Genomic DNA, 24,856 nt, shown 5'->3' on the forward strand with positions numbered 1-24,856 from the left:
CAATATATAAACGAGAGATATTTTCATGCCTGGATTTTTTTCAACAGTATCCAATAACAAAGGAGAAAGGAAACAGTTATAGTTCTATTATGTAAATCCACATTTTTCTATGTTGACAAAAGCACAAGTGAATCACCCAATGGAAAGAATGACATCAGGAAGACCAGGATGGCTGAAGGTTAAAATAATTTTCTATTTTCTGTAACTAACACCTGATTCTTACTTTGGCTTTATATCAATACAGTGTTTTGTTCTCAATCTTGTTCTTGTGTATATTCTTTTTAATGAAAGTGATGATGTTACACATGTAACTTGCCTGAGTGAGAAATGAAAGGAACAGAACCAAAAGGATCTTCTGGAGGATGGTTATGTGGAGCAGAAAGTGGTTCTACATTCTTATCTGAGGATGCTCTCTCCTCGAGCCTATCTGCAAAAATAAAATGAAACAAAACAAAAAATAAAATAAAATAAAAAACGGTCTTTAAAAAAATTTTAAGTGGTTTACAGTGTAAATAAAAGTGAAAATTAAACAAAAAAATAACGTTTTGAAAAATATTACATTCAGAGTTCATTTTTAAAACTATTAGGGGTAATCCTGAGTTTAATACATTATTTGTTGCTACAAAAGCAAGCTTAACAATGTAATCACAGAGCTAGATTTCACTAAATGCAATTAACCTAGTAATTTGGTTTGGTTTATTTAAATACCAGTTGTCTTCAACTTGTAACATACTGGACCTGCACTTAAACCCAGCGTACTAAACAGAGACATATTTGGCAGACTTTCTCCATAAATACATATGGAAAAAATATTGCAAATGGTCTCTCATTCATTAAATAAGTAAATCCTATTTCTCAACAGCAATAAAAGTAACACTATATTTTATAGTTCATTTCTCATATTGTTTATAGTTATTAAATCATTCACATACACACAGGTACAAAAATATAGGTACCTATTAAATTAAACATCTTATTGACATACCTTATTTATTCACCCAGCAAATACTTCTGTATTGTTTAGATACAGGCACTGTTTTAGGCAATGGGCATGCAACACCAAATTAAACAAAAATGCAATAAGCAAATGAGAAATATACACGTAGCATGTTAAAAACAAATAAACCTACAGACCAGGGCTGGGGAACTTATAAGGCCCATGAAATTATTTGGTCTGGCCCTGCCCAAGGCATTAAGAGTGAGTTAATTAAATGTTAGACCAAATTTTTTAAGTTGATAATTTTGTATGGCCGGTGAATGACGTGATACTCAAATGGCTCTTGGCAGAAAAAGGTTACCAGCTCTGCTAGAGAGAAAAATGTAGTGCCGGGTAAAAACGTTTAATGGAGATACTGACTGGATGGTTCGGGGACAGGGTCCTGAGATTCTGTACTTCAACAGGCTCCCAAGTGAAGAAATAGTACTGGTCAAGGAAGCATATTCTTCAGAAGGCAAAAGCCTAGAGCCTACATTATCCTGAATATACTCAATTACTGCTATGAACAACTAATTCTTTAAATATCTTTATGATAATGGATACAATGACTAACTTTTATGGCTAAAACTAACTCTGCAAAGTCCACATGAAACTTCAGGTTGCTTAAATCTGTACTTAAATTTTTTTTGAAGCACTAATATTTTGTTAAGAAAACACATCTGACAATTGACCTACACACAAACAAAACTTCCAAAACTTAAGAGCTGTTTTTCAAATCCAATACTGCAAGGGATAACAGTAAAATTTTATTTTAGGTTTTCTTTTTCAAGATATTAACTGTATACTTGATTCAGGAAATCAGTAACAAATGCTGATTGAACTATGGGGAAAAAAGCTTTTTTAAAAATATTTTGTCGTTCAACACCTCTGTATATTTGTGTGTGCCCACCACCCAAAGTCAATGCAATATTCAGATCACATATCATGGAATCTACACTTGAAACCTATATAATCTTTAAACAACATCACCCCAATAAATTTAATTTTAAAATGATTTTTTAAAAATTTTGAACATTAAAAAAAAGAGAGAGAGGTTAGTCTCATAGCATATTTCTAAAAAAATAAGACTGGAGAATACTTTATGTAACCAAGGGTCTTCAATTTATTGTCATGGAAAGCCATAAATCAAACCTAAGAGCGGCCTAAGAATCAGTGAATCATAGGGTACCTGTGGTTACCCATGTTTTCAGGCCCTGATTGCATTTATAGAATATCTGTAAAACCAGAGATTGTGCTTTGTATCACAGTCCTAGACTCCCCCATCCGTTCTTCATTTCCCAAACTCTGGTATACAAAAAGTGAGGACAAAGGAAAAGGGATGGGAAGGACAAATGGAGAGACTGTCTCAGAATGATAGCCACAGCATATCATTATCCAAGATCCCTAATTCTTGAAAATCAAGGCAGAGTTCATAGGAACTTAGGTCTAAATCAGGACCAAACTTCCTTCCTAAACCATCTGCATCAATCACTGCCTGGATTCCTGTGTAAAATGTAGTTACCTGAGACCTACCATAGACCTAATGAGCCAGAATATCTAGGTAGGGAGTCTATATTTTAACATAATCTACAGGTTTATAAACTACTAAACCAGTAGTTACAGAATATAAAAATGCAAAGTTACCACTAAGATTCTTTAAATCCTCACACACTGGTGGGTGAATTCATGATAAATGTTCAAATAACACCATATAGTAATGATAAGAGTAGAAACATTACCATGTAGGAGTAAACTAATATTTTTTATATAGAGGGTTCTCATAATTAAAAATATGAAGACATTGTTCAATGCAAACATTATCCAATTATTTCAAAACAGGTATCGAGATAGATTCAATATAAAATGAATCATGTTCTCATTGTTCCACAAAACATAGAATCAATTTTTCCACGAAAGAGTTTTTAAGTAATTTAGATTTTCAAAGTTCACATGATAATCTGGGTCCCAGGACACAAAATAGAAAATAAAAACATATACTGCATTAATTATTTTAAATGATCGATTGTTTCATAAATAAAAACTAATGAAGTGGTATGTAGAGTTACTTTTCAACTATATACTCACCCTAAAATGTATTTGAAGTTCTATTTCAAATAATTGGTTTTAACAATTAATAAATTATAATGATCTGATTATCCCCTGTGTCTCCCTGCCAATACCCCAAAAGAAAAACTTTTTTTCCATTTTTTAAATCTTGCTTTGGGGTCACTCAACATAAATTGTAGGAGACATGTCAAACAAAAAGTTATGATGAAAACAAAAATTTTAATAAAAATATGTAAGATTGGTTTTACCAAAGTTAACAAACTTTTAATAGAGCAAAGCTTTTGTTTTATTTGTCCAATATAAGAAACTTACCTCTTCCAGCCTTTCTAACAGAACTATTGGTGAATAAAGGCAGTATCTTTTCAAAAATTTTAATTGCTACAGATGGCAAAAACACAGGAATTAAAAATCCTAGAACCAAACTATATTCCATAATATCTATCATCAGAAAAAATTAACTACTCTAAATTGTTCAAGCCATTATCTTATTTATTAACCTTTAGTCTGTTCAAGCCAATGGTTAATAAATAAGATTTAAAAGTGCAGTCTTCATCTGATACTTGTGAAACTGTTTTAGTATACGTGAAAATTTCTGTTATTCTGCTCTCAAGGAACCATAATATATAAATTATATATTATATATAATTAGCTTAAAATGATGAGTTAATGTTTTACAACAAACTAATTATATAAGCAGATGTTTATATATATTTTATTCTGTGGCTTCATAGAAAACAAAACAAAACACACATTCAGTAGATTTTGCAAATTAGCCAGTCTTTAGTTTCTTCTATTCTTCCTTTTAGTTTTGATGTAATTTTAAACAAACAAACAAAAACAAACAAACAATAAATTCACCATCGACAAAAAAATATTCCATTCTATTAAGTATTATTTTTAATTAACATGTAGAGCTACACAGCTATTTGAACAAATGCAAGTTAAACATTTTCCCAAAGCAAACACCTGTATTCTAATTAGCATTTAATGTGTTAAATATTATGACAATTAGATTACCAAAGTTTACATACTAATCTAGATATTTTGGTACAACAGACAATGAAAAATATACTTAAATTTTTTAAAATATCACTGAGGCCAGCTGTATTAATAATTCTTCATTTTAATTTAATGTTTTGGTTTTAATTAGGAACAGGTAAAAAATTCTGAAGCATAAATGATATTCAGTTACACTAAAAGCAAAAGTAAGAAGAATCTGGTTTATTTCACATGTTAAATCCCTTTCTAACTATTTTCTTAAGGATCACTAAAAAAGAGCTCTTGTAATAATTTTAGTATCTCAAAATATATGATTTTAACATTATCTTCTGGATAATAGACATAAGTATTTCCTAAACACCAAATGCTTTTTATTTTTTTCTTTTAATAAATAACCATGTATCATTTTAAAAATAAAATGTGAAATAAGAATGTATTAGTATGAGCAATCATTACATGGTCAATGGTTATACCTTTAAGAAAGTATCTCATAAACCAAATCTAAATTATTTTATAAAGGACTTTGAAAATTGGTGAAAAATAACTGCCTGAGGAAAAAAAAGATGAATTTGGTACTTCAAATAAATCAATAATTTATTTATTCATTTTTGTAAAGTTGTTAAGAGACAGAGGAACCAAGCAATAATGACCAGACAATCAACTTTCATGACACTAGCTTTTACCAAAACTCTTTAAGTTTCTGGAAGAGGTCTTTTGCCCATCGGTGTAATTTAAACCTGATCTATCAACTAGATCAAATATTAGATACATTTCTGCTGGTGAGTGAAAGAGGTGCTAGAGATGACTGAATAGTACAGCTCAGTGAAACTTCAGGAGGAAGACTTTCTAAATTATATTCTATATTCTTAATTTCTTTGTAAACTTTACTAAAACATTTCACCTTTCTTGAACCCAATTTTTATGACTATCAATTACTAAGAGAAAAAAAGACATGTTTCTGTATCTCCTTCATTGCTGTTACCTGTCACTCTTGCTGTTGTGTTTGCTCACAAAATCCCTTCTAATTTGGTGTTTTGATTGCCAGCTGAGAAACCTGATAATTTAAATATAATTTTCAAATTCTGGTTAAAAGGCACTAACCTCATAAGTTGGCACCTAAAGACTTACACAGAAGGTGAAAAAAGGGAAAGTGGCATTTTATTGAGTGCCCAGATTCTTTAAAGACATTTCACTTAATTTTGAGAACACTCTTAGTTAAAGCATCATTATACTCAGCTTTTAAGTGAGGAAGTGAGACAGCAGGTAAGTGACTTCATTGAGATTACAACCTAGTTAAATGGCACGTCAGGGCTCAGAGTTCCTATTTTCTGGTGTTACATGCCAACTGAAGTGCATCAGTCTCTGACAAGGATTCCCGTAACTCAGGGACTATCCAGGCAATTTGCCAAATGGATGAGTTACTCCAAGTATGACCTTCACATAAAGTTCCTCCTATACTTTTACTTGGAACTTAACACCTTTCCATAATTAACAGTGTAATGAAGTCTGAACTCTCTTTGGCATATGTACATGTGCACAACTACATATATAAAGTACACACATTATCCGACCTTCAAGTTTGAAAGCAAATAGCTGGTTAAGAGTTTTACATGCTAACTGCCCAGCTGGCATGGCTCAGTGGCTGAGTGTTGTCAACCTATGAACCAGGAGGTCGAGGCATATGCCCCCAGTGTGGGGAATGCAGGAGGCAGCCGATCAGTGATTCTCGCTCATCACTGATGTTTCTCTCCCCGCACCACCGCCCCCGCCCCCTGCTTCCTTCCTCTCTGAAATCAACTTTAAAAAATTCTTTTTAAAGAATTTTACATGCTAAACCAATTTTTATGAAATTCTGTACACATGAATATTTATATGCCATTCTTGCCTATATGAAGTAAATTAAACTTGGATGTCATTACAAATCTTTACAAGGTCAAAATTATGTGAACAGTTTACCCATTCCATAAATTAGTTTTTTAAAAAAAGGAGTTTTTTACCAAAGGAATAAAAAATACTGATTTAACAAACCCTTGGTTACACTCACAATAAGAACACATTAAAATAAGTATTTTAATTGTTCCTATTGCTTTAAAAATAATTCTGTAAATTATAGTGATCTGGTTATCCCTGTGCCTCCCTGCCATTCTCCCCCCACCCCCAATTACTTTGTTTCCTTTTTTAAAACCTTGCTTTGAGGTCACTCAACATAAACTGTAGGGGAAATGTCAAACAAAAAAGTTGTGGTAAAAAAACAATTTTTAATAAAAAGATGTAGGATTGGTTTTACCAAAGTTAACAAACTTTTATTAAAGGCTCAGAACTCATTTTATATCTGCATTTAATCATCAATTTAATTTTTGATAATCATATGACCAATATGTAAAATACAAATTCAAATCCCAAACAACTATTCTTACATTAACTCAGGGCATTTAAAATTTTACATAAAATATATACTAATGTGCAACAAATCATTTCATCTAGTAAATGTTCTCATGAGGCCAATTACCTAAAATAAACTAGAAACTATAGGGACAAGTAAGATCTTTTTTTCACATGCAAAAATGGGTAAACACACTTGAATGCCCCCCCCACACACACACACACACACACACGCCTGAGAAACCTGAAAATGACATGCACCAGAAGTAAGTGTTTTGCTCCAATTTGGCAACCTCCTAATACATTCCACAGATCCCTTTTCCAAAAAAGGACCTCTTCTAAAATATGTATGGTGAGGCTTGAGATATATATATATATATATTAGGTAGTTTAAGAAAAGGCAAAAAGAAAAGGCAATGATTCCAAGTAAAAACATTGAGATATCTGATTTAAAATGGAAAAGAATTTATTTAACTTTTGCCACATCAGGACAACAAAGCAGCCCTTTCATGTTATCACTCATTAAAAGGGCATTACAAAACATTAACATAATGTAGTAGCCCATATTTTCTTTCAGGCACTTTCAAAGGGCATCTCAGACCCACAATATCTTCTTTTGAATATGCAAAAATCACAAAGCTTCAAAATGATTACTAGTAAGGCAAGATACTAATGTCTCCTTTTTTATTTGAACATTAATGTTCCATGTTTTGGAGATATTCTGAACTTAACATTCAATAATACACAATATATTTTAAGCATTAGGAATCAGTGTATTATCAGTAATCTTGGGTTTAATAGCTACTATCAAGCAACTGAGTTCTAATGCACGCAACATAGTTTGATAGTTCTGTATGTGTTAGAGAAGATGGCCTGATTTTTGCCCTCAAATGCGCAAAAAGAATTTTCTATTTACCCCCTTAAAGCAGTCTTTGGCCTTGCTGAATAATTATAGAGCTGTTATTTTACTCTGAAGCAAAATAAGCCTTCAAGTGTCCCTTACTTGATCTTAGAAGGTCAAATTCTCTGTCCAACAGTTCTTCTTCTGTTAACTTGGAGAAATTATCCTCTCCAAAAGGATTCCACCCTGACATATCAGGTGGGTTACTGAAGTTCTTCTGATTTGTAATATTTGCAACTGCCTCTTTTTCAGCAACTGACCTAGAGTAATAATTAAAAGAAGAAAAAAAATTAAAATTGAAATTTTTAAATGCTCTACTTTAAACATGCTTAGGAAAGCAGATGGCTGTATTGTTATGGAGATGACAGATAAGGGCATTGATTGAGAGAAAGACCAACTGGGATTTTAACAGCTCTTTAAGGTCACTAGCTGTGTACCCTTGGGTAGGTAGGTACCTTAACCTCTCTATGTCTCAGCATCCTTATCTATAAAACAGGAGTAACAGAATATACCTCACAGGAATACTGAGAAGATTAAATGATTTAATACACATAAAGTAAAGAGAACAGTGTCTCGTAAAAAAATAATAGTGAGCATTCAATAAATATTAACTATTATCATAGTAAACAAGCCTTAAAATGAAAATCGGTAGCCATATCAAAGTCATCATTCTAAAATCACTACTAAGGTGATCTTATGTCCTTACTGTGAGAAGTCACAATAACTTTCCTTTTAACAGAGGCATTTTCTAAGTAGCTACCAACAAATTATTAACTGCTGGAGTTGCTTTATAAATTAGCTAAAACTAGATGAGGGTTATTTTCTATATAATAAATCTTTCATGGTGTTAAAGTATCTATAGTCTGGAGTCTGGGACCAATAGTTCTATGAAAGTTATCTAATAGGCCTCTTAGCTTTTAAGAGAAGATTAACCTAAGAATCCCTGGGCACCTCCCTTCAATCCAGCCTGCAAATACAGCATAGGAATGAGGCAACATAAAAAAGCTGTCAAGGTAATTCCTAATTCAGATCCGGATGTTCTAACACTGGTAATGGAGGAACAATCTCTATGTGCTTCTTTTTGTTTTTAATCCTCATCCAAGGATATGTTCATTTGATTTTAAAGAGAGGGGGATGAGGAGGAGGGGACGCTACAGAAAGATGGGCTCTAAACTAATTCAGGAACCGCTTAAGGACTCCAATCCACAATTACACCTACTTCCATAAGAATTTCCTTAGCATTCACTGGAAAAATACTTGCCTATTGGCACTATAAGAGGAGTCCATTATGGTTCCAACCTGAGCTGGAAGAGATGAAGTATAGGAAACTAAGGCCGGTGAGAACTCTTGAGGGGAGGTAAGATACTCAGGTGACGCCTGTGGTTGAGACTGCTGATGTTGAGCTAGCATTTGCTGCTGCAAGAAAGCCTGCTGATACCGCTGCACCTGAAACAAGAAATGCCATTATACAAAACAATGCTCGAGTTCACTAATGCACTGTCACCCCACACCTGTTCACTATGTTCCTTCTTTTCACATTGGCAATAAAAGCAGAAAATTAAAAATAATTTATATCTGCAGGAGCAATTCGCTACTAGAAAAATACAGCAAAATGAAATAAATCTAGTTTAGAAATTATGAATGTGGAAGGATTCAAAAATTATCCTTTAAATATTTTAAGATAATAGAGTAGGTTAGTCCTTATAATACGGTGGTTGCCGTAAAAAAGATCAAACTATTCTCTGAAACAAACATAATTTTCCTTTGGATTTTCTTCAACTGATATTTGCCAAGTGAAAGAGACATAGGACAAAAAGATCATGGGTAACAGACCCATTTTCCTTATACTATGAGATAAACAAAAAATACTATCAGTTAGTTAAAAAGTGCCAAATTCAGGTGCTATAGTTCATCCCACTTTAAAGCTGCTTTAGAATACATGACTGACTTTGCGTGAGAGAAAGACAAGAATCACACGATCTCACTTATATGTGGTATCTAAAGAATAAAATAAATTGATGATAAACTAAACTAAACTAAAATAAAATAGGACCAGAGGCATGGGTAAATGAAACAAACTGACAGATCTCAGAGGGGAGGAAGAAAGGAGAGGATGGAAAGAGATCAACCAAAGGATACATATATACATATATACATATATACACAGTCCATGGACACAGACAATAATGTGGTAAAGGCCTGGGGAGGAGGGGAGGGACAGGGGCCGGGTGGAGGGAGGCAAAGGTTGGGAGTGGGCAGGGAAATGGGTAACATCCCTAAAAGAGTCAATAATAATAATAATAATAATAATAATAATAAAGTAGAATAGCTTTTACCAGGGGCTGAGGGGGAGGGGAGAAAGAGCAGCATCTGTTTAATGGATACAGAATTTCAATTTGGGATGACAGGAAAGTTCCCGAGATAGAGAGCACAATAATGTGAATGTACTTAAATGCCATTGAACTGTACACTCAAAAGGGGATAAAATGGTAAATGTGATGTTAAATATATTTACCACAATAAAAAACAAAAGCTATCACAGTTGTCCTGCTTTAAAAAAAAAAAAAAAAAGAATATATGACTGCTTTGATAAAATATGAGTAATTAGCCCAGCTGGTGTGCTCAGTGTTTGAGTGCTGACCCAGAAACCAAGAGGTCATGGTTTGATTCCCAGTCAGGTCACATGCCTGGGTTTTGGGCTTGATCCCCAAACCCAGGCATGGGGGAGCGTGCAGGAGGCAGCCAATCGATGATGCTTCTCTCTCATCAATGTTTCTATCTCTCTCTTTCTCTTATTTCCTCTCTCTCTAAAAATCAATTCTATATAGATGTATATAGAGATATATAAAAACACTAGAGGCCCGGTGCACAAATTCGTGCACCAGTGGGGTCCCTTGGCCTGGCCTGCGGGATCGGGCTGAAACCGGCTCTCCAACATCCCCCGAGGGGTCCCAGATTACAAGAGGGTGCAGGCCAGGCAGAGGGACCCCACCAGTGCATAATCGGGGCCGGGGAGGGACACAGGAGGTTGGCCATCCTGGAGGAACTGCAGGAGGGCTCCAAGGGTATGTCCGGCCCATCTCGCTCAGTCCCAATCAGCCAGACCCCAGCAGCGAGCTAACCTACCAGTTGGAGCACCTGCCCCCTGGTGGTGAGTGCACGTCATAGCAACTGGACGACCGGTTGACTGTCTGCCCTCTGGTGGTCAGTGCATGTCATAGCGAACAGTTGAGCAGCCTTAGCATATCATTAGCATATTATGCTTTAATTGGTTGAATGGCCGACCGGACACTTAGCATATTAGGCTTTTACTATATAGAATGTATAATTAACTAACTTGAATTGATTTTGAAATAATTAAATTCTGAAAAATGCCACTCACACTGTGAATTTCAACAGCATATTCAGAGAGAAATCTCCAGGCATTATGTAACACTTACCATTGCAGGATACTGTGGTGCAGAAGGCTGTGGCTGATATACTGAGTGCATTAAGAACTGTTGCTGCAGTATCTGTTGCTGCTGCATTGCATGTTGATACTACAAGGAGAAAAGTAAACAAGTTCATCAATATTACTCATGCCTTTTTTGTGCCACAGTCTTTCTTTTTACATGCTGATCTTACCGTAACAATGACTGGGATACTCAGAGGCCCAAACACCAATGTAAAATAGCTATAGTAATTACAACTTATATATGTTTATTGGAAATGGCTTCAGAATTATCAATGAAACATAATGGATTCGACCAAAATCATTTCTAGCACAGTTTAAGGATGCTGGGATGAAACCTAAACACATTTACCAGTTGATGGAGACCCTGAAGTTACTTGTATCCAGAACTCATTACATTCAATTCCCAAGCTCCTCTTCTCTCCCCTTCAATTATGTCTTCTAGCCATCACCTGCTTAACTACCCTCCACTCTGGATCTATCAGTCAAGACGAGAGAAGGGAGCAACCCTGAGAGGTGCCATTCATATAACTGGCTCAAAAATATTTCGGGAAATGATGAAAGGATAATGGTGACAGTCATTAAATTTAAAATAGTTTAGTGAAACTAGAACTTTGCAGGTTCTGATGAGGCAAAGCACAGAACAGAACTCAAGGTGATTTTTAATTCTCTAAATGCCTCCTCCCTCCACCATCCATAAACACACCAAGCAAAAATACAAAAACAAAACCTTATGACAATGTTACTTCTCTAAGCTTAATATCATCTTTCCAGCAATAACGTAATTATAGTTTACGTATCTGAACTCAAAATATAACTAAAAAAATATTTATCATAGACTGCAGTGTTTATTCATAATGCCAAATGACTAGATATTCTTTGCCTTATAAAGCCATGATGCAACTATTTCAACAGAGTATTCTTAAGTAGTTCATGAATGCAAATAAAATACATATTCCTTAGTAGTCAAAAAATTAAGCAAAATGTTTACCTGGATCTAGAGTTCAAGGTGCCCATGATAAGAAAAGGAATTCACTGATATTCAAAGCTGCATGCATTTCCCAACACTACTTTCACGTCTAAAGTAACAAAGGAACTACCTGCTGCATATAAGCATCCTGCTGCTGCTGCTGAGGATGGCGGGGCTGTAAATGAAGTTGCTGCAATCTCCAGTCTCCCTGCTGCAGTTGCTGAAGGACTCTGTTTTGCTGCGGAGGCTGCTGAGGAGGCCCCTGACCCAGTGAAATCTCAGGGCTGACTCCAGGTCTCAGTGCTGCTAAAAGGAGTTTCCAGAAACTTACATTAACATACTCATGAATTTAAAAAAAAATGGGTGTATTTCAAAACACTAATTCAATAATCCTTTAACCAATGCATTTATATCCTTATTTTATAATATAGAAACGTCCATAAGCACATAGTCTCAAGGGATTATTTACTCTAAATCTAAGTACCCACGAAAGTTAATTCTGTCAGCTGCAACGCTGAACAAGTCAACATCTTAGAAGCACTTCATCTTTCATATTTCATCTCTCCGTGAACAAAGCAGCCATGTCAGTTTCTTCTGTATTACTCAACTCTGCCATGCACTGATATAAGCCTGTGTCTTTGCCAAAATGATTCTTTCCACCTAAAATGTCACTTTCCACCTCCCACAATTCTTATCCTTAAACTTTTTTAACTCAAATCTCTCTTCCTTGTTCCTTCATCTAACACTTCTACTCAGTTTATAACGTTTCATGCCTTGCACATATTAACTGTTTAATGGCTATGTCCTAACTAGGGCTGCAGAGGGATGAGGTGATGACTTATTTATCTCTTAGCACCCAAAGAACCTTTTACACAACAGATCAATAAATGCTACTGTAATGAATGTATTAACACTGTCTCCTAAATGGATATTTATTTATAAGCTTCATAAATTTTACTCTAGGAATATCCTATGAATAAACTTTTAAAATTAAGAAAAAAGATACACACAACACCAGAAAAAAAATGAAATACACTATAATTTCTATATTCTCTGCCAATGAGTTACCATAAATTCAAATGCAACTCTTTAATCCTAAGGGGAAAAAGGAGAAACAGTTAAAGGAGAGAAAGAAGGGTCCTTTTCCATCAACATTAATATCTTTGAACCTCTCTAGGCCTGAAGTATGACACTTCTGTGACAATAGCTTTTTCTAATTCTTCCAAGTATAAGAAACTGCTTGTTCATTTTAATTACTCCTGAAAATATTATAAAATAAGAAAATTAAAACCATAATTGCACCACAGACATAACCACCATTATTAGCCTTTAAGTATATTTGTTTCTAGTTGGAAGAGTATTAAAAAGTTAAGCTCCTCAGGTATACATTCTTCTTGTAGCACCCTGATGTCTAGGGGAAGAATAGTCGTGGCTGGGTTTGGTAAAACCCAGTCACAAACCAATGATGATCATGCGATAATTCATGAGGTTCACCTCTTATGTCACAAACTGTGACCTTTATTTAGTGTCATCAAGCTAAATAGAGCTCCTTGGTTCTCAAGACAAGGGCACGGAGCACCAGAGAACTCCCAAACAACATCGCAACAAGCCCACAAGAAAACAATGCTTTCAAGTACATCATTAAATACTCCTGCCATATTCCCCATCTTGCAAATGATGAAACTAAGGCTCAAAGAAATTAAGTGAATTAACAAGTGAAGTTAAAGACAAATGATAAATTAGAAGAAAATATTTATAATACCTTTGACAAAAAGCTAATATTCAAAATACATAAAAATAAAACCTTCAGAGCAATAAAAATAAAGACAATCTTCTTTCAAAACTGCAAAAATAATTCATAGAAGAAAAATGGCCAGTAAACACATGAAAGAGTACTATTAATCAGGAATATCCATACTAATAAAAGGGCAATATGCTAATTAGACCAGACGTATTCCGGATGTCCATCCTGATAAATCGGGGGCCTCGCCAGGCTGCAAATGGCCATCAGCCCCTCACCCAGGCTCGCCCAGGCTCGTCTAGGCCTGCCCCGCCCCCAGAGAGGATCCTTACCCTGATCAGGGGTGTGGCCAGCCTGCAAACCACCCCAGCCCCTCGCCCAGGCCGGCACCGCCCCCAGCAGGGACCCCCACCCTGATGGGGACGTGGCCGGCCTGCAAACCCCTGGCAGACCCTCGCCCAGGCTGGCCCTGCACCCCAGCGGGGACCCCCCCTACCCCAATTGGAGGTGTGGCTGGCCTGCCCCCCAAGGAGATGCCCAACCTGATCCGGGACCCCCTTCAGGACAGACCAGCCAGCCCCCACCCATGCACCAGGTCTCTATCTATACTAATAAAAGGTAATATGCTAATTAGACCAGAGGTCCTTCCAGATAAAGCCATGGTGGCGGGGCCAAGGCAGAGGCGGTTAGGGGTTATCAGGTGGGAGGGGAGAGCAGGTAGGGGGATCTGGCCAGCAGAGGATCGCACAGTTAGGGCGATCAGGCCAGCAGGGGAAGGTAGTTAGGGTGATCAGGCTGGCAGGGGAGAGCAGTTAGGGGGATCAGGCCAGCAGGGAAGAGCAGTTAGGGCGATCAGGCCAGCAGGGGAAGGCAGTTAGGGTGATCAGGTGGCAGGGGAGAGCAGGTAGGGGGATCAGGCCGGCAGGGGAGAGCAGTTAGGGAGATCAGGCAGGCAGGGGAGAGCAATTAGGGATCAGGCTGGCAGGGGAGAGCAGTTAGGGAGATCAGGCCAGCAGGGGAGAGCAGTTAGGGTGACCAGGCAGGCAGGGGAGAGCAGTTAGGGATCAGGCCGGCAGGCAAGTAGTTAGGAGCCAGCGGTCCTGGATTGCAAGAGGGATGTCCCAGATTGGAGAGGGTGCAGGCCGGGCTGAGGGACACCCCCTCCCGTGCACGAATTTCGTGTACCGTGCCTCTAGGTTAAATATAACCAAAAAAAGTTTCACCTATCAATGGGGAAACATCTTTAAAAACCGATACTACCAACTGTTGACAAGAATAGTAATGAAAGGACATTCACACTGTTGACAGTAGTGTAAATTTTTGAAGTCTTTTCAGATAGCAACTTGGCATTATCTAACAAATTTTAATTAAGCACACTTTTTAACATCTTCCTCAGAAAAGTGTTCTGACATGTAAATCAAAAGTCTGCTATAAGAATATTCATCCCAATACTCATAAGAGCAAATGCGGGCTACACACTGGACTGCTACAAGTTTATTCCAAGAAGAAAAAGAATGGAGACTTTTTACATTTTTCTCTGATTATTGCTGTACTGTCTCAATATTGTAAAAGAATAGATTTGTCTGTTACTTTTGGCACACATGGGGAAAACAGTATTATTTTTCCAGCTTAGGCTAGAAGCACATGGGATAAACGCTGCCCTACATGGAAGGCAGCAGGCCTGGCACTCACAGCGAGATCTTGTTTCCCAGATGAACATAAGCAATTTCACTCAACACCAACACCAGACAAAGCCCTCTGTGACCATGGTGGATCAGGACAACAAGACCACTCCATGATCATGTCTCAGCACTGACAAAATCAGGAACTCTGCCCATACCACAGGAGTGACCGAACCCTCCCTATCCTGCCCAACATGATGAGGGCTGCTTCTTCAACTGAGGCTTTGGCCGCCCTCCTCCTATTTATGAAGGCACCTAATGATATCATGCACCCCCTTCCTAACTCCTTCCATTCAGAGCAAAGCCCCACTTCCTTATAGCCTCCCCAAAACTACCTAACACAAGCCTAAATCCTTTAATAAGGCTTTTCAAATACCATTTTACTGAGGCACTCCCACAGATCCCCATGGCATGTGAGTAATAAACCCATTTGTCCAACTACAAGTGTGATGCTGGTAGTCTTCGCCTGAAGGGCATTAATATATAACTGACTAATAGGATCTCCAACCCAAAAAAGTAAAAAGAGAAAAATTAACACACTGAATGTTTACTATGAAACATAATTTTCCTAGATATCATTCATACACCTTTGTTATTTACTCCTTATGACAGGAAAAAGTTGTGATTCCCATTTTATAAAAGAGAACAGTGAGATTAAGAAATGGTAAAATGAGAATTGGACACAAAGGGTTTCAAATTCCCCTATTTTTCCCTCCCCTCTTCCATAAAGTACTCTATCTGGTATACGTGATCACCACAGAGATATGCAGCAATATGTCAGGTAACATAAAATTACCTTCCCTAAGCATTTATTTTACTTCATAATAATAGCAGTAGTTAATAGTTAACATTTATTAAGGACATATTATGTGACAGGCATTATATTAAAGAGTCATTTAATCCTCACAACAATCCTATGAGAAATATTAGCATTTTACTAACATATATTACTAAAAAATGGGGGGTGGGGGGGGGGGGGGCTCAGATCCAGGTTCATGAGCTTTAAAATATGGGATCTTAACCATTAGAGTAATCTAACTTAGAACATCTGAACATTAAAAAAAAAACATGTATCATGAAATAAAGTGCCAGAGAGGGTTTCCTTGAGATGGGCCTTCAAGTTATATCCCCAAACCTTTGACAGAACAAGTTTATTCTCTAATATTAAGGATATTTCCTTGGGGGAGGGGGAGATATTTATTTTTAAATCCTGTACTGATTCATAATGCTTAGAGGATATTTTATATTAGAAAAACAATTTTTCTCAAAACCAGATGACATGACAAATTTCTATGCTGTACTGTCCACACAGCCCAAGACAGACTCTGTGGCTAAGGCTCTAGATCAGTGCAAAGACATAGAACTTTCTGAGGCTAGAGTTCCAACTTCCTCCTTCCCAATACAATACAGAATTTTTATATTCCTGAACTTTATCATCAACCTCAAACCCTACTAGTTGATGACACTAAGGATAAACAAATTGTGGGCTTTGTATACCATACTTTTGTATGTCCTACAACTTTAGGAAAATAATTAGTTGAGTTTATTAGACATCAGTAGAAAGTTTCTTAAAGCATTATGTTATCTGCTTCACAACAGTAAGTTTGAAGTAATTTATACGCCTAGGAAATCAACGGTGTGTTTACATTAACTATAAATTAATTCTTAAGTTGGCAGGGCTATATTACCTTTTGATCTGTGGTTACTGAATTCCCCAAGCAAAGGGACTTTAACAGGTGTTGCTGAACTCTGAATGGTCAGCACACTGGGGGTGGCAGTAGTAGAGTTGGCCTTTGGTCTTTGTCTTGGTGCAATTGAGGTTTCTGTTGGTCCAATGGAGTCTGTTATTCTACAAGAGAAGAATACATTTCATTCCAAATATTGGGATTATTTCTAATTCACTCTCTGTTCTATAAAGCATCTATTTCAACAGATGCACTTTAATTATTATTACAATCATGTTAGAGTTCTTGGCTCCTTCCTAAGTCTCACTCACAAGTTTTAAATGTTTACTGTGCTATGCTGGTGTGGCTCAGTGGTTGAGCATTGACCTATGAACCAGGAGGTCACGGTTCAATTCCTGGTAAGGGCGTACCCCCTGGTTGCAGGCTCAATCCCCAGTGGGGGACTGCAGGAGGCAGCGGATCAATGATTCTCCCTCATCATTGATATTTCTATCTCTCTTTCCCTCTCCTTTCCTCTCTGAAATCAATAAAAATATACTTTAAAAAATAAATAAATGTTTACTGAAGATAGGAAAGTAAGATAAGCCTAACCATTTCCTTTAAACCAGTATGCAACCATTCACAGTCTGCCTCTGAAACTGGCAGGAAAAGAATATAAGATTGCTCTTAAGGAGATAAAATAAAGGAAATACACAAACCTTGTCCTAAGGTTTTAGACAAAATTGAGAGCCCCCTCTCTGAACCAACCAGAGAAATACAAATAAGAAACAACAAGTAACAGTCGTCCTTAGCTTGGACTCTAGGCCTAAGAAAGAAGAGACTGCACCCTAGGACACATAGTAACAAAAGAAGCCAAAACTTTTAACAAATGGAGCTACCTGCTCACATTTAACTTCTTGAATCTTAAACTTTGCTTTTCTTAAAACACTGAATGGAAATTACATAAAACTTTCCCACTAGGACTCAGGTTAGACCACAGACATGGGCAGTCAAGTAGCAATCATAATTTTAAAAGCAAAAGACAATAAATATAATTTAAGAAAACACAGGTATTTGCTCTTCTCTTTCAGAAAACCCCAGGAAAAATCTTTAACTTACATACTTACTAACTTTGCTTTCTATAAATTCAGTACAAAAATTCAATTTTTAATAGTTCACTCTTCAACAAGATTGGAATAAAATCTCTTTACCAAGTTTCATGAGCATATTTTCGAATGATTTAACACTTCACATTGTGCATATACATGATTTATGAAGTGCACATCTGCTGCCGTGGATCCAGTCCTCTGCCAGAACTGCACAGATCCAATTCTCTCTTATGAGCCACAAGAGGGAGCCATGGGCACAACTATCTTTCTAAGGAGGTTCAAGTATTTTAGAAAATCGCAGAAAGACATTGTATGTATGCCGTTTCCTAATAGAATATTTATGTTTTAGACGAGATGGGGATGGTCAAAGTCATATGAAAACTGAACTAAAAAGCAATAAAAGGTCATGTATACATATAACCAACTAGATCTTATTTTATAATAAATCAAATATTTATTAAGTTCAAATGATGGATGTGGCACTAAAACCAATATTGGACTCCCTACACTCAAGTAATTTAGAGAACATATTATATACACTCTTTCTGTTTATCCATTCTTTATTAACAGACCTCATCGCCTTGTTCCTACTCTAACTCTCTTTCTAAAGTTCTGAAGACTTTGTTTAGCGCTTCCTCATTTATTTTACCAATGTACCAATATCTAATATACAATTACTGATATCCAGCAAACACGGCATACTACCCTGTCTTCAAAGAATCCATAGTATACCTAGGGAGATACAGCATATGTTCATAAAAATATACTAAAATATAACAGCAAACATCATCACTGCCACACTAGTACTGTCAACAGTTTCATGGAGGAGTAATTAATTCTAACTTTAACCTAAATTGGCCTGAGAAGGCTTCAAGTAGGAAATGGAGATTAAATAAATAAATAAATAAATAAAACAAATCATAATAAATATATATATATATATATATATATATATATATATATATATATATATATATATGTATTAGGCAGGGAAAAGAAGCAAAGCATTGTGTGTGAGGAAATGAGAAGAAAAACCTAGACAGCCAGGCAAAGTGAAGACACACACACACCTGCCTGAAATGAAAGACTGAGTCACTACTGGTAGCAAAGCTGCTGCACCGCTTCATCTGCATAATGCAATAGACACAGAACTGTTCCCCGTGCTTTCCTTCTTATCCTTCCTCTTATCATCTGAATAATCCTAAAACATAGTTTCTCTCCTCTTAAAATCCTTCAGTGTTCTTGCTAGCACAAGAGATTCTCAGACTCTTAATCTTTAAGGTGTCACATAAGTTTCCAAGAGGAGATGCAGGGGGCTTTTAAGGAGTAAAGCAGAGTGCCAGAGATTGAAGCAGGGCAGATGTATAATATTCATAAAAGTTTAAAACCTGTAATTAGTGATACTAGCTGTTTAAAGATTTCTCCACCCCACCTCACCCCCACAAATATGCCTTTTACATAGAAAAAAGACTAACATTTTTATGACCAGATTAATACACATTTAGTTTTTTTTCAAGCTCTGAAACTATCATTATAAAGTAAATTTACAAATAAACTTTTTTTTAATATACATAATGAATAGTTTTAACATATTATGAATAGCACTGTTAATTTAGCAGTTAACTATTTCATTTGCTTATAATAGTACTAGAGGCCCGGTGCACAGAATTCGTGCACTGGTGGAGGGCATGGCCTGTGGGGATCGTCTGCTGTGGGAGCAGCTGCTTATCCCAGTCAGCCAAGCAGCTGTGGACTCGCCCTCTGAGCGGCTGCTCCCACTGGGGGAGCACAGCTTATCCCGGTCAGCCGAGCGGCGCTCCCACTGTGGGAGCGCACTGACCACCGGGGGAAGCTCCTGCGTTGAGCGTCTGCCCCCTGGTGGTCAGTGCGCATCATAGCAATTGGTGGACTGGTCGATCTGGTTGTTCCGCCATTTGGTCACTGGGCTTTTATTATATAGGATAGCTATAACTTGTGTCCTAGTGAAGATATTCAAAGCATCATTCTTATTCAGTTGACTCATGCTTTTTAAAGCTATATCTACTTCCTTAAATATTTAATAATTAACCAAATAACTATTTAAAAAACATAAGTAACAATAAAATTCAATGGACAAAATTCATAATTCCCATTTGACTATAACAGCTGCTAACTACAGCTATGTCACAGACAGAACACACTGTTGGTCACGCTGAATTCCTATGGGTTAGATGTAATTTTACTCCTTCATCTCTTCCTGAAGAGTATTTTAAAATTCAAGTAAATGAAGATATTTTTGAGTGATGCCGTATTTTTTTAAAAACTAAGTCATTCCCAAATGACACTTTAACAATTTATAAATAATAGATTATTCAGAACACATCTCACAACCAAGTCCCAAACAGAACTGACTGCAAGGTTTAAAATTCACTGTTCTAAACGCCAAAGGCCAAATTTCTCAGCAAGACATATAAATAAAGTTGCTCCTGACTGACATTTACCTAGCTCTTCAGCTTCATTCCCACCACTCCTGTATCCATCCCCCATACTCCAGAATACACTTCCCACCCGTATCCATCCCCCATACTCCAGTATACACTTCCCACCCATACGCGTCCCCTATATTCCAGCCTTACAGTCTCACAAAGGCCACTCTTCTTGCCTGAAGTACCTATTATATCAGGTGATGGACTATATTATTCATCCTTTGAGCAGCAGCTCAGCAACCACCCACCCCCGCCCCCCGCCCAGAGAAAGGACTGGGTTCTTTCTGTGCTCCTCTTTTCTCTGCTCCCCGTCTTTCCCTTCCTCCACGCACAAAGTTGCCTGATATCTATCAGGATGGAATTGTTCACTTGTCTATCTTCATTAGAATGTGAACTCTTTGAAAATAAACACTGCTTCTTTTTCTTTGTGTTTCTAGTATCTACATCTTGCATATAATAGGTACATGATAAATATATTTTATGTCAAATAAAATACTTTGTATCAGTAAAAATACAACATAAAAAAGCTGTGACTAAGAAATCTCAAAGGTAACATTATCTAAACTCTATACCATATGTAAGAAGGAACACAACATTTTTATGTAGGTTTAGATGATATTTAATTAATTACATTTGCTAGGATTAAAAATGAGAAATATTCCCCTTTTCAAAAAGCCTTTGCAAATGTCAGCACAACTTCGCTTACCTCGCTTTTATTTGGCTTTTCCTAGAAGCTGCTTCACTAGCAGTCATGGGTTCAGGAAGAGCTGAAGGAATAGAAGAATTCTGGGAAGAAAAATAAAACTTGTCATTTTAGTTTTCATTTTAATTGCAGAAAGCTTTACTTAAAGGCTATCGATATATTCTTAAATTTTAAATGTACTGTCTGGAAGATACTATTATTTTCACCCCAGATAGCTACAAATTGTTCACATACATTTGCCAGATCTAACCTGCAAACATCAGCATGTTACACAAATGTCATTTTCATGTTCATGTGCCACAGAAACTCTTCAAAAGTAAACAGAACAATATCACTGTATCCACTTTATAAGTGGGCAAATCTTGGCTAAAAAGAAGAATTACATTATACTTGTAAATCAATGACTATTTTACACTTTGGGGGAAAAAACACCAAGCATATGGAAAAGTGTTGTTTCTACATAGAGGAAAAACTTTCAAGACACTGCATGTAAACTCTAAAACACAAGAGCATTTGTTTAAGTTCTATATATGTTTAGCTTATTACAGGTACTCAAATGTTTATTGAATGAAAAGCTTTCCTTAGTGGAGTAGATTAAGTCATACATAAAGGAAGATAGACAAGAAAATGAGGCCAAAATGATTGTTACAAAGCTGAGAATGGCTTAAAATCAGAGATGATTCTGGGCCTTTATCAAAGATATCAGAAACCTGCCATATACAGTTAATCTGACATGGTTAAGTACAGTGTGCAGACACACAATATACCTCAAAGCCTTTCCATGATATTAGCTATTACTAACTCAGCACCTTCCATGGACTAGGCACTGAGTTTACATTTATTATTTGTAATCCTCATAACTACCACCCCTGTTTTACAGAAAAGGAAAAAACATTAAGTAACTTCAAGTAACTTCCCAAAATACAGTTGGCCTTCCATATCCATGGGTCCCACATCTGCAGATTCAACAAACTTTGAATCAAAAACACTACTCAGGAAAAAAAAAAAGTTACATTGCTGACATGTAATATGTAGGTAGGCCTATGATGGCTGTATCTCTACTAACATGTACAGGCATTTTTTTCTTGTCATTATTCCCCAAACAATACAGTATAATAACTATTTACATATCGCTTACCTTAGGTATTATTGGTATCTAGAGATGATTTAAAATACATGGGGGTGGGGAATGGGGGAGAGAGGGGATGGGAGTAGGTTATATATGCAAATACTACACCATCTATAATAATAAAAGGGTAAAATGCTAATTAGACTAGACGCCCTTCCAGACAAAAACTGGGGCCGGAGTGAAGCCCAGGTCCCAGGTGCTTACAGGCAGCCAGAGGGAAGCAGCCCAGGTCCCGGATGCTAGAGTGAAGCTGGTGCCAGCAGACGGGGGAAGGCCTACTCCTGCACGAATTTTCATGCATCGGGCCTCTAGTTCTATCTAATAAAGAGGGAATATGCTAAGTGACCCTCACACTGTCGCAAAGATGGTGGCACCCACAGCCAATAAGGAGGGAAATATGCTAAATGACTGTCCCGCCCTCAAAGATGGCAGTGACCACAGCCAATAAAGAGGAAATATGCTAATTGACTGTTCCACCCTCAAAGATGGCGGTGCCCAGAGCCACAAGATGGCCGGCAGGGGAGGGCAGTTGTGAGCGATGAGGCCAAAAGGGGAGGGCAGTTAGAGGCAATCAGGCCAGCAGGAGAGGGCAGTTAGGGGCAACCAGGCTGGCAGGGGAGCAGTTAGGCATCGATCAAGCTGGCAGGGGAGTGGTTAGGGGATGATCAGGCTGGCAGGCAGAGGCAGTTAGGGGCAATCAGGCAGGCGAGTGACTGGGAGCCAGCAGTCCTGGATTGTGAGAGGGATGTCCGACTGCCCCCAAGGGGTCCTAGATTGGAGTGGGTACAGGCTGGGCTGAGGGACAAACACACCCCAGTGCACAAATTTTGTGCACCGGGCCTCTAGTCTATAATAAGAAAAGCGTAATATGGTAATTAGACCAGACGTCCTTCTGGACAACTGTCCAGGTAAAGCTGGGGCTGTGAGGGAAGCCAGGGTCCTGGGTGCCAGAGGGAAGCCGGTTCTGGCAGCCAGGGGAAGGAAGGCCTACTTTTACACGAATTTCGTGCATCGGGCCTCTAGTTTTATATAAGGGACTTGAGCACCGCAGATTTTGGTACCTGGGGGAGTCCTGGAAGCAATCCCCTGTGGATACTGAGGGATGACTATACAAAATCAGTCACTGAAAGAGACAGGTCTCTCCATTTACAATGTCTATCCTCTCTGCACCAAACTTTCTGAGTGTATAGAGTGCTTAGTTTCTCAGTAATTTTTCATAACACTCCTAATTCCCCACACCCCCCCCCCCCCCAAAAAAAATCTAACAGTCCTGTTTTTTTAATAGTTTGGCCAAAACAACTTAATTGTTGTTTGTGCTGTGTCAGACAGATGTCACTATGTTTCTCTCAAAACTGCAAAATATCATGCAGTGCCTTCAAGTACACTATAGCTTCCTAGAGCACTTCAATACCCAATTTGGCAACTGTGGTTTTGTAACAAAAATACTGATCACAAACACTATTAGATTACTGGTCACAAAACAAAGAACTCTGAAAGTGTGTATGTGTATATACATAAACACACACACACACACACACACACACACATGCACATAATAAATGGATTTTAAATTCATATCCCATTTAAAAAATTACTTACATTGATATTGGAGATGGGACAGTCCTTTTTGGCAAATTTAAATGCAAAATAGGACACTTGAAATATATCAGGTCTACACTCTGGATCTGGTTCAAGCATGAATCCTGCAAGAATAGGTTAAAATGTTAAGAAGTTTCACTGAACACAGAAAGTAGATAGGAGTACATTAAAAGGAATATGTGTGTGTGTGTGTGTGTGTGTGTGTGTGTGTAGATAGACAGATACCTTTTTTTTCATTCTAAGGTTAGTGATGAATCAAGCAAATATTAACATTTATAGAAAATATAAAAATTATTATTAATATATGAACTTAAAGCAGTATCACAAGCTAAAGACAACTCAGTCATAAAACAGGTCTGTACCAGAAGCATAATTAACAAATATAAATATTCTTTTGAGAAAATTAAACAAAAGTGAGTTTAGTGAACACTGGGAAATTATTCATGAAAATTCTAGGGCCATAGTATTTTACTTATATAAAATACCTCTACTAAATTTTAAGTAATCCCAAATCACTGAGAAAAGACTAAATTGTGTGCATTAAAAAGTAGTACAGGGTTGACAGTATAGTTTTCCAAAAACATGCTTTCTTCCCATACTCATAATAAGAGTATTTACCACAGTTCTGTATCTCAACATATTCTACACATAATGTTCACTCTATTATAAAGAGATTTCACACCAACCTTACAGCATTGCTTGAAATACCTGACCTTTTTCTAACCAAAATGACCATACCATTTATCTGTTAATTTACAATTTCACAAGAAAGCTGACATTTATACTCAACTCACTTCTTTAACTGAGAAATTCATATTTTGTTAAAACTCTCCATGTTCTAACCCTGATTTATTAACGAATTATAAGTTCTTAAAATGTTTAAATCATTTTAAATCTATTTGAAATGTAAGATTTATAATATTAATTAGATAATATTCTGAAATTTGATAAGATTATATTCAGAGGTTATAGTATATAAATAGCTAAATTAAAATTATAAATCAAAATTAATTTTTCT

General features: G+C 36.8%; 2 protein-coding genes across 5 annotated transcripts in view; one reads left to right on the forward strand and one right to left on the reverse strand.

Annotated features, from left to right (window-relative positions):
- The window catches only part of PAQR3 (progestin and adipoQ receptor family member 3), an 84,592-nt gene that overhangs the window by 45,312 nt on the left and 14,424 nt on the right, over positions 1-24,856 (forward strand). The window lies entirely within an intron of this gene.
- BMP2K (BMP2 inducible kinase) overlaps positions 1-24,856 on the reverse strand; it is a 134,824-nt gene that overhangs the window by 25,553 nt on the left and 84,415 nt on the right. For 2 of the 4 annotated variants that reach the window (XM_070394223.1, XM_070394233.1), the window contains exons 8-14: positions 23,839-23,942; positions 21,114-21,193; positions 16,858-17,018; positions 11,877-12,052; positions 10,766-10,864; positions 8,587-8,771; positions 7,428-7,585 (exon numbers count right to left, since the gene is read on the reverse strand). In XM_070394223.1, the coding sequence (XP_070250324.1) occupies positions 7,428-7,585; positions 8,587-8,771; positions 10,766-10,864; positions 11,877-12,052; positions 16,858-17,018; positions 21,114-21,193; positions 23,839-23,942 (963 nt within the window). Of the gene's footprint in view, positions 1-316; positions 428-7,427; positions 7,586-8,586; positions 8,772-10,765; positions 10,865-11,876; positions 12,053-16,857; positions 17,019-21,113; positions 21,194-23,838; positions 23,943-24,856 lie in introns of all 4 variants that reach the window. The other 2 variants (XM_070394215.1, XM_070394207.1) reach the window with 2 other exon arrangements.

This window comes from Myotis yumanensis, unplaced genomic scaffold, assembly GCF_028538775.1.
Source record: "Myotis yumanensis isolate MYYU_CA2020_CCGP unplaced genomic scaffold, mMyoYum1.0.hap1 SCAF_1, whole genome shotgun sequence".
In the NCBI taxonomy this organism is placed as follows: Eukaryota; Metazoa; Chordata; class Mammalia; order Chiroptera; family Vespertilionidae; genus Myotis; species Myotis yumanensis.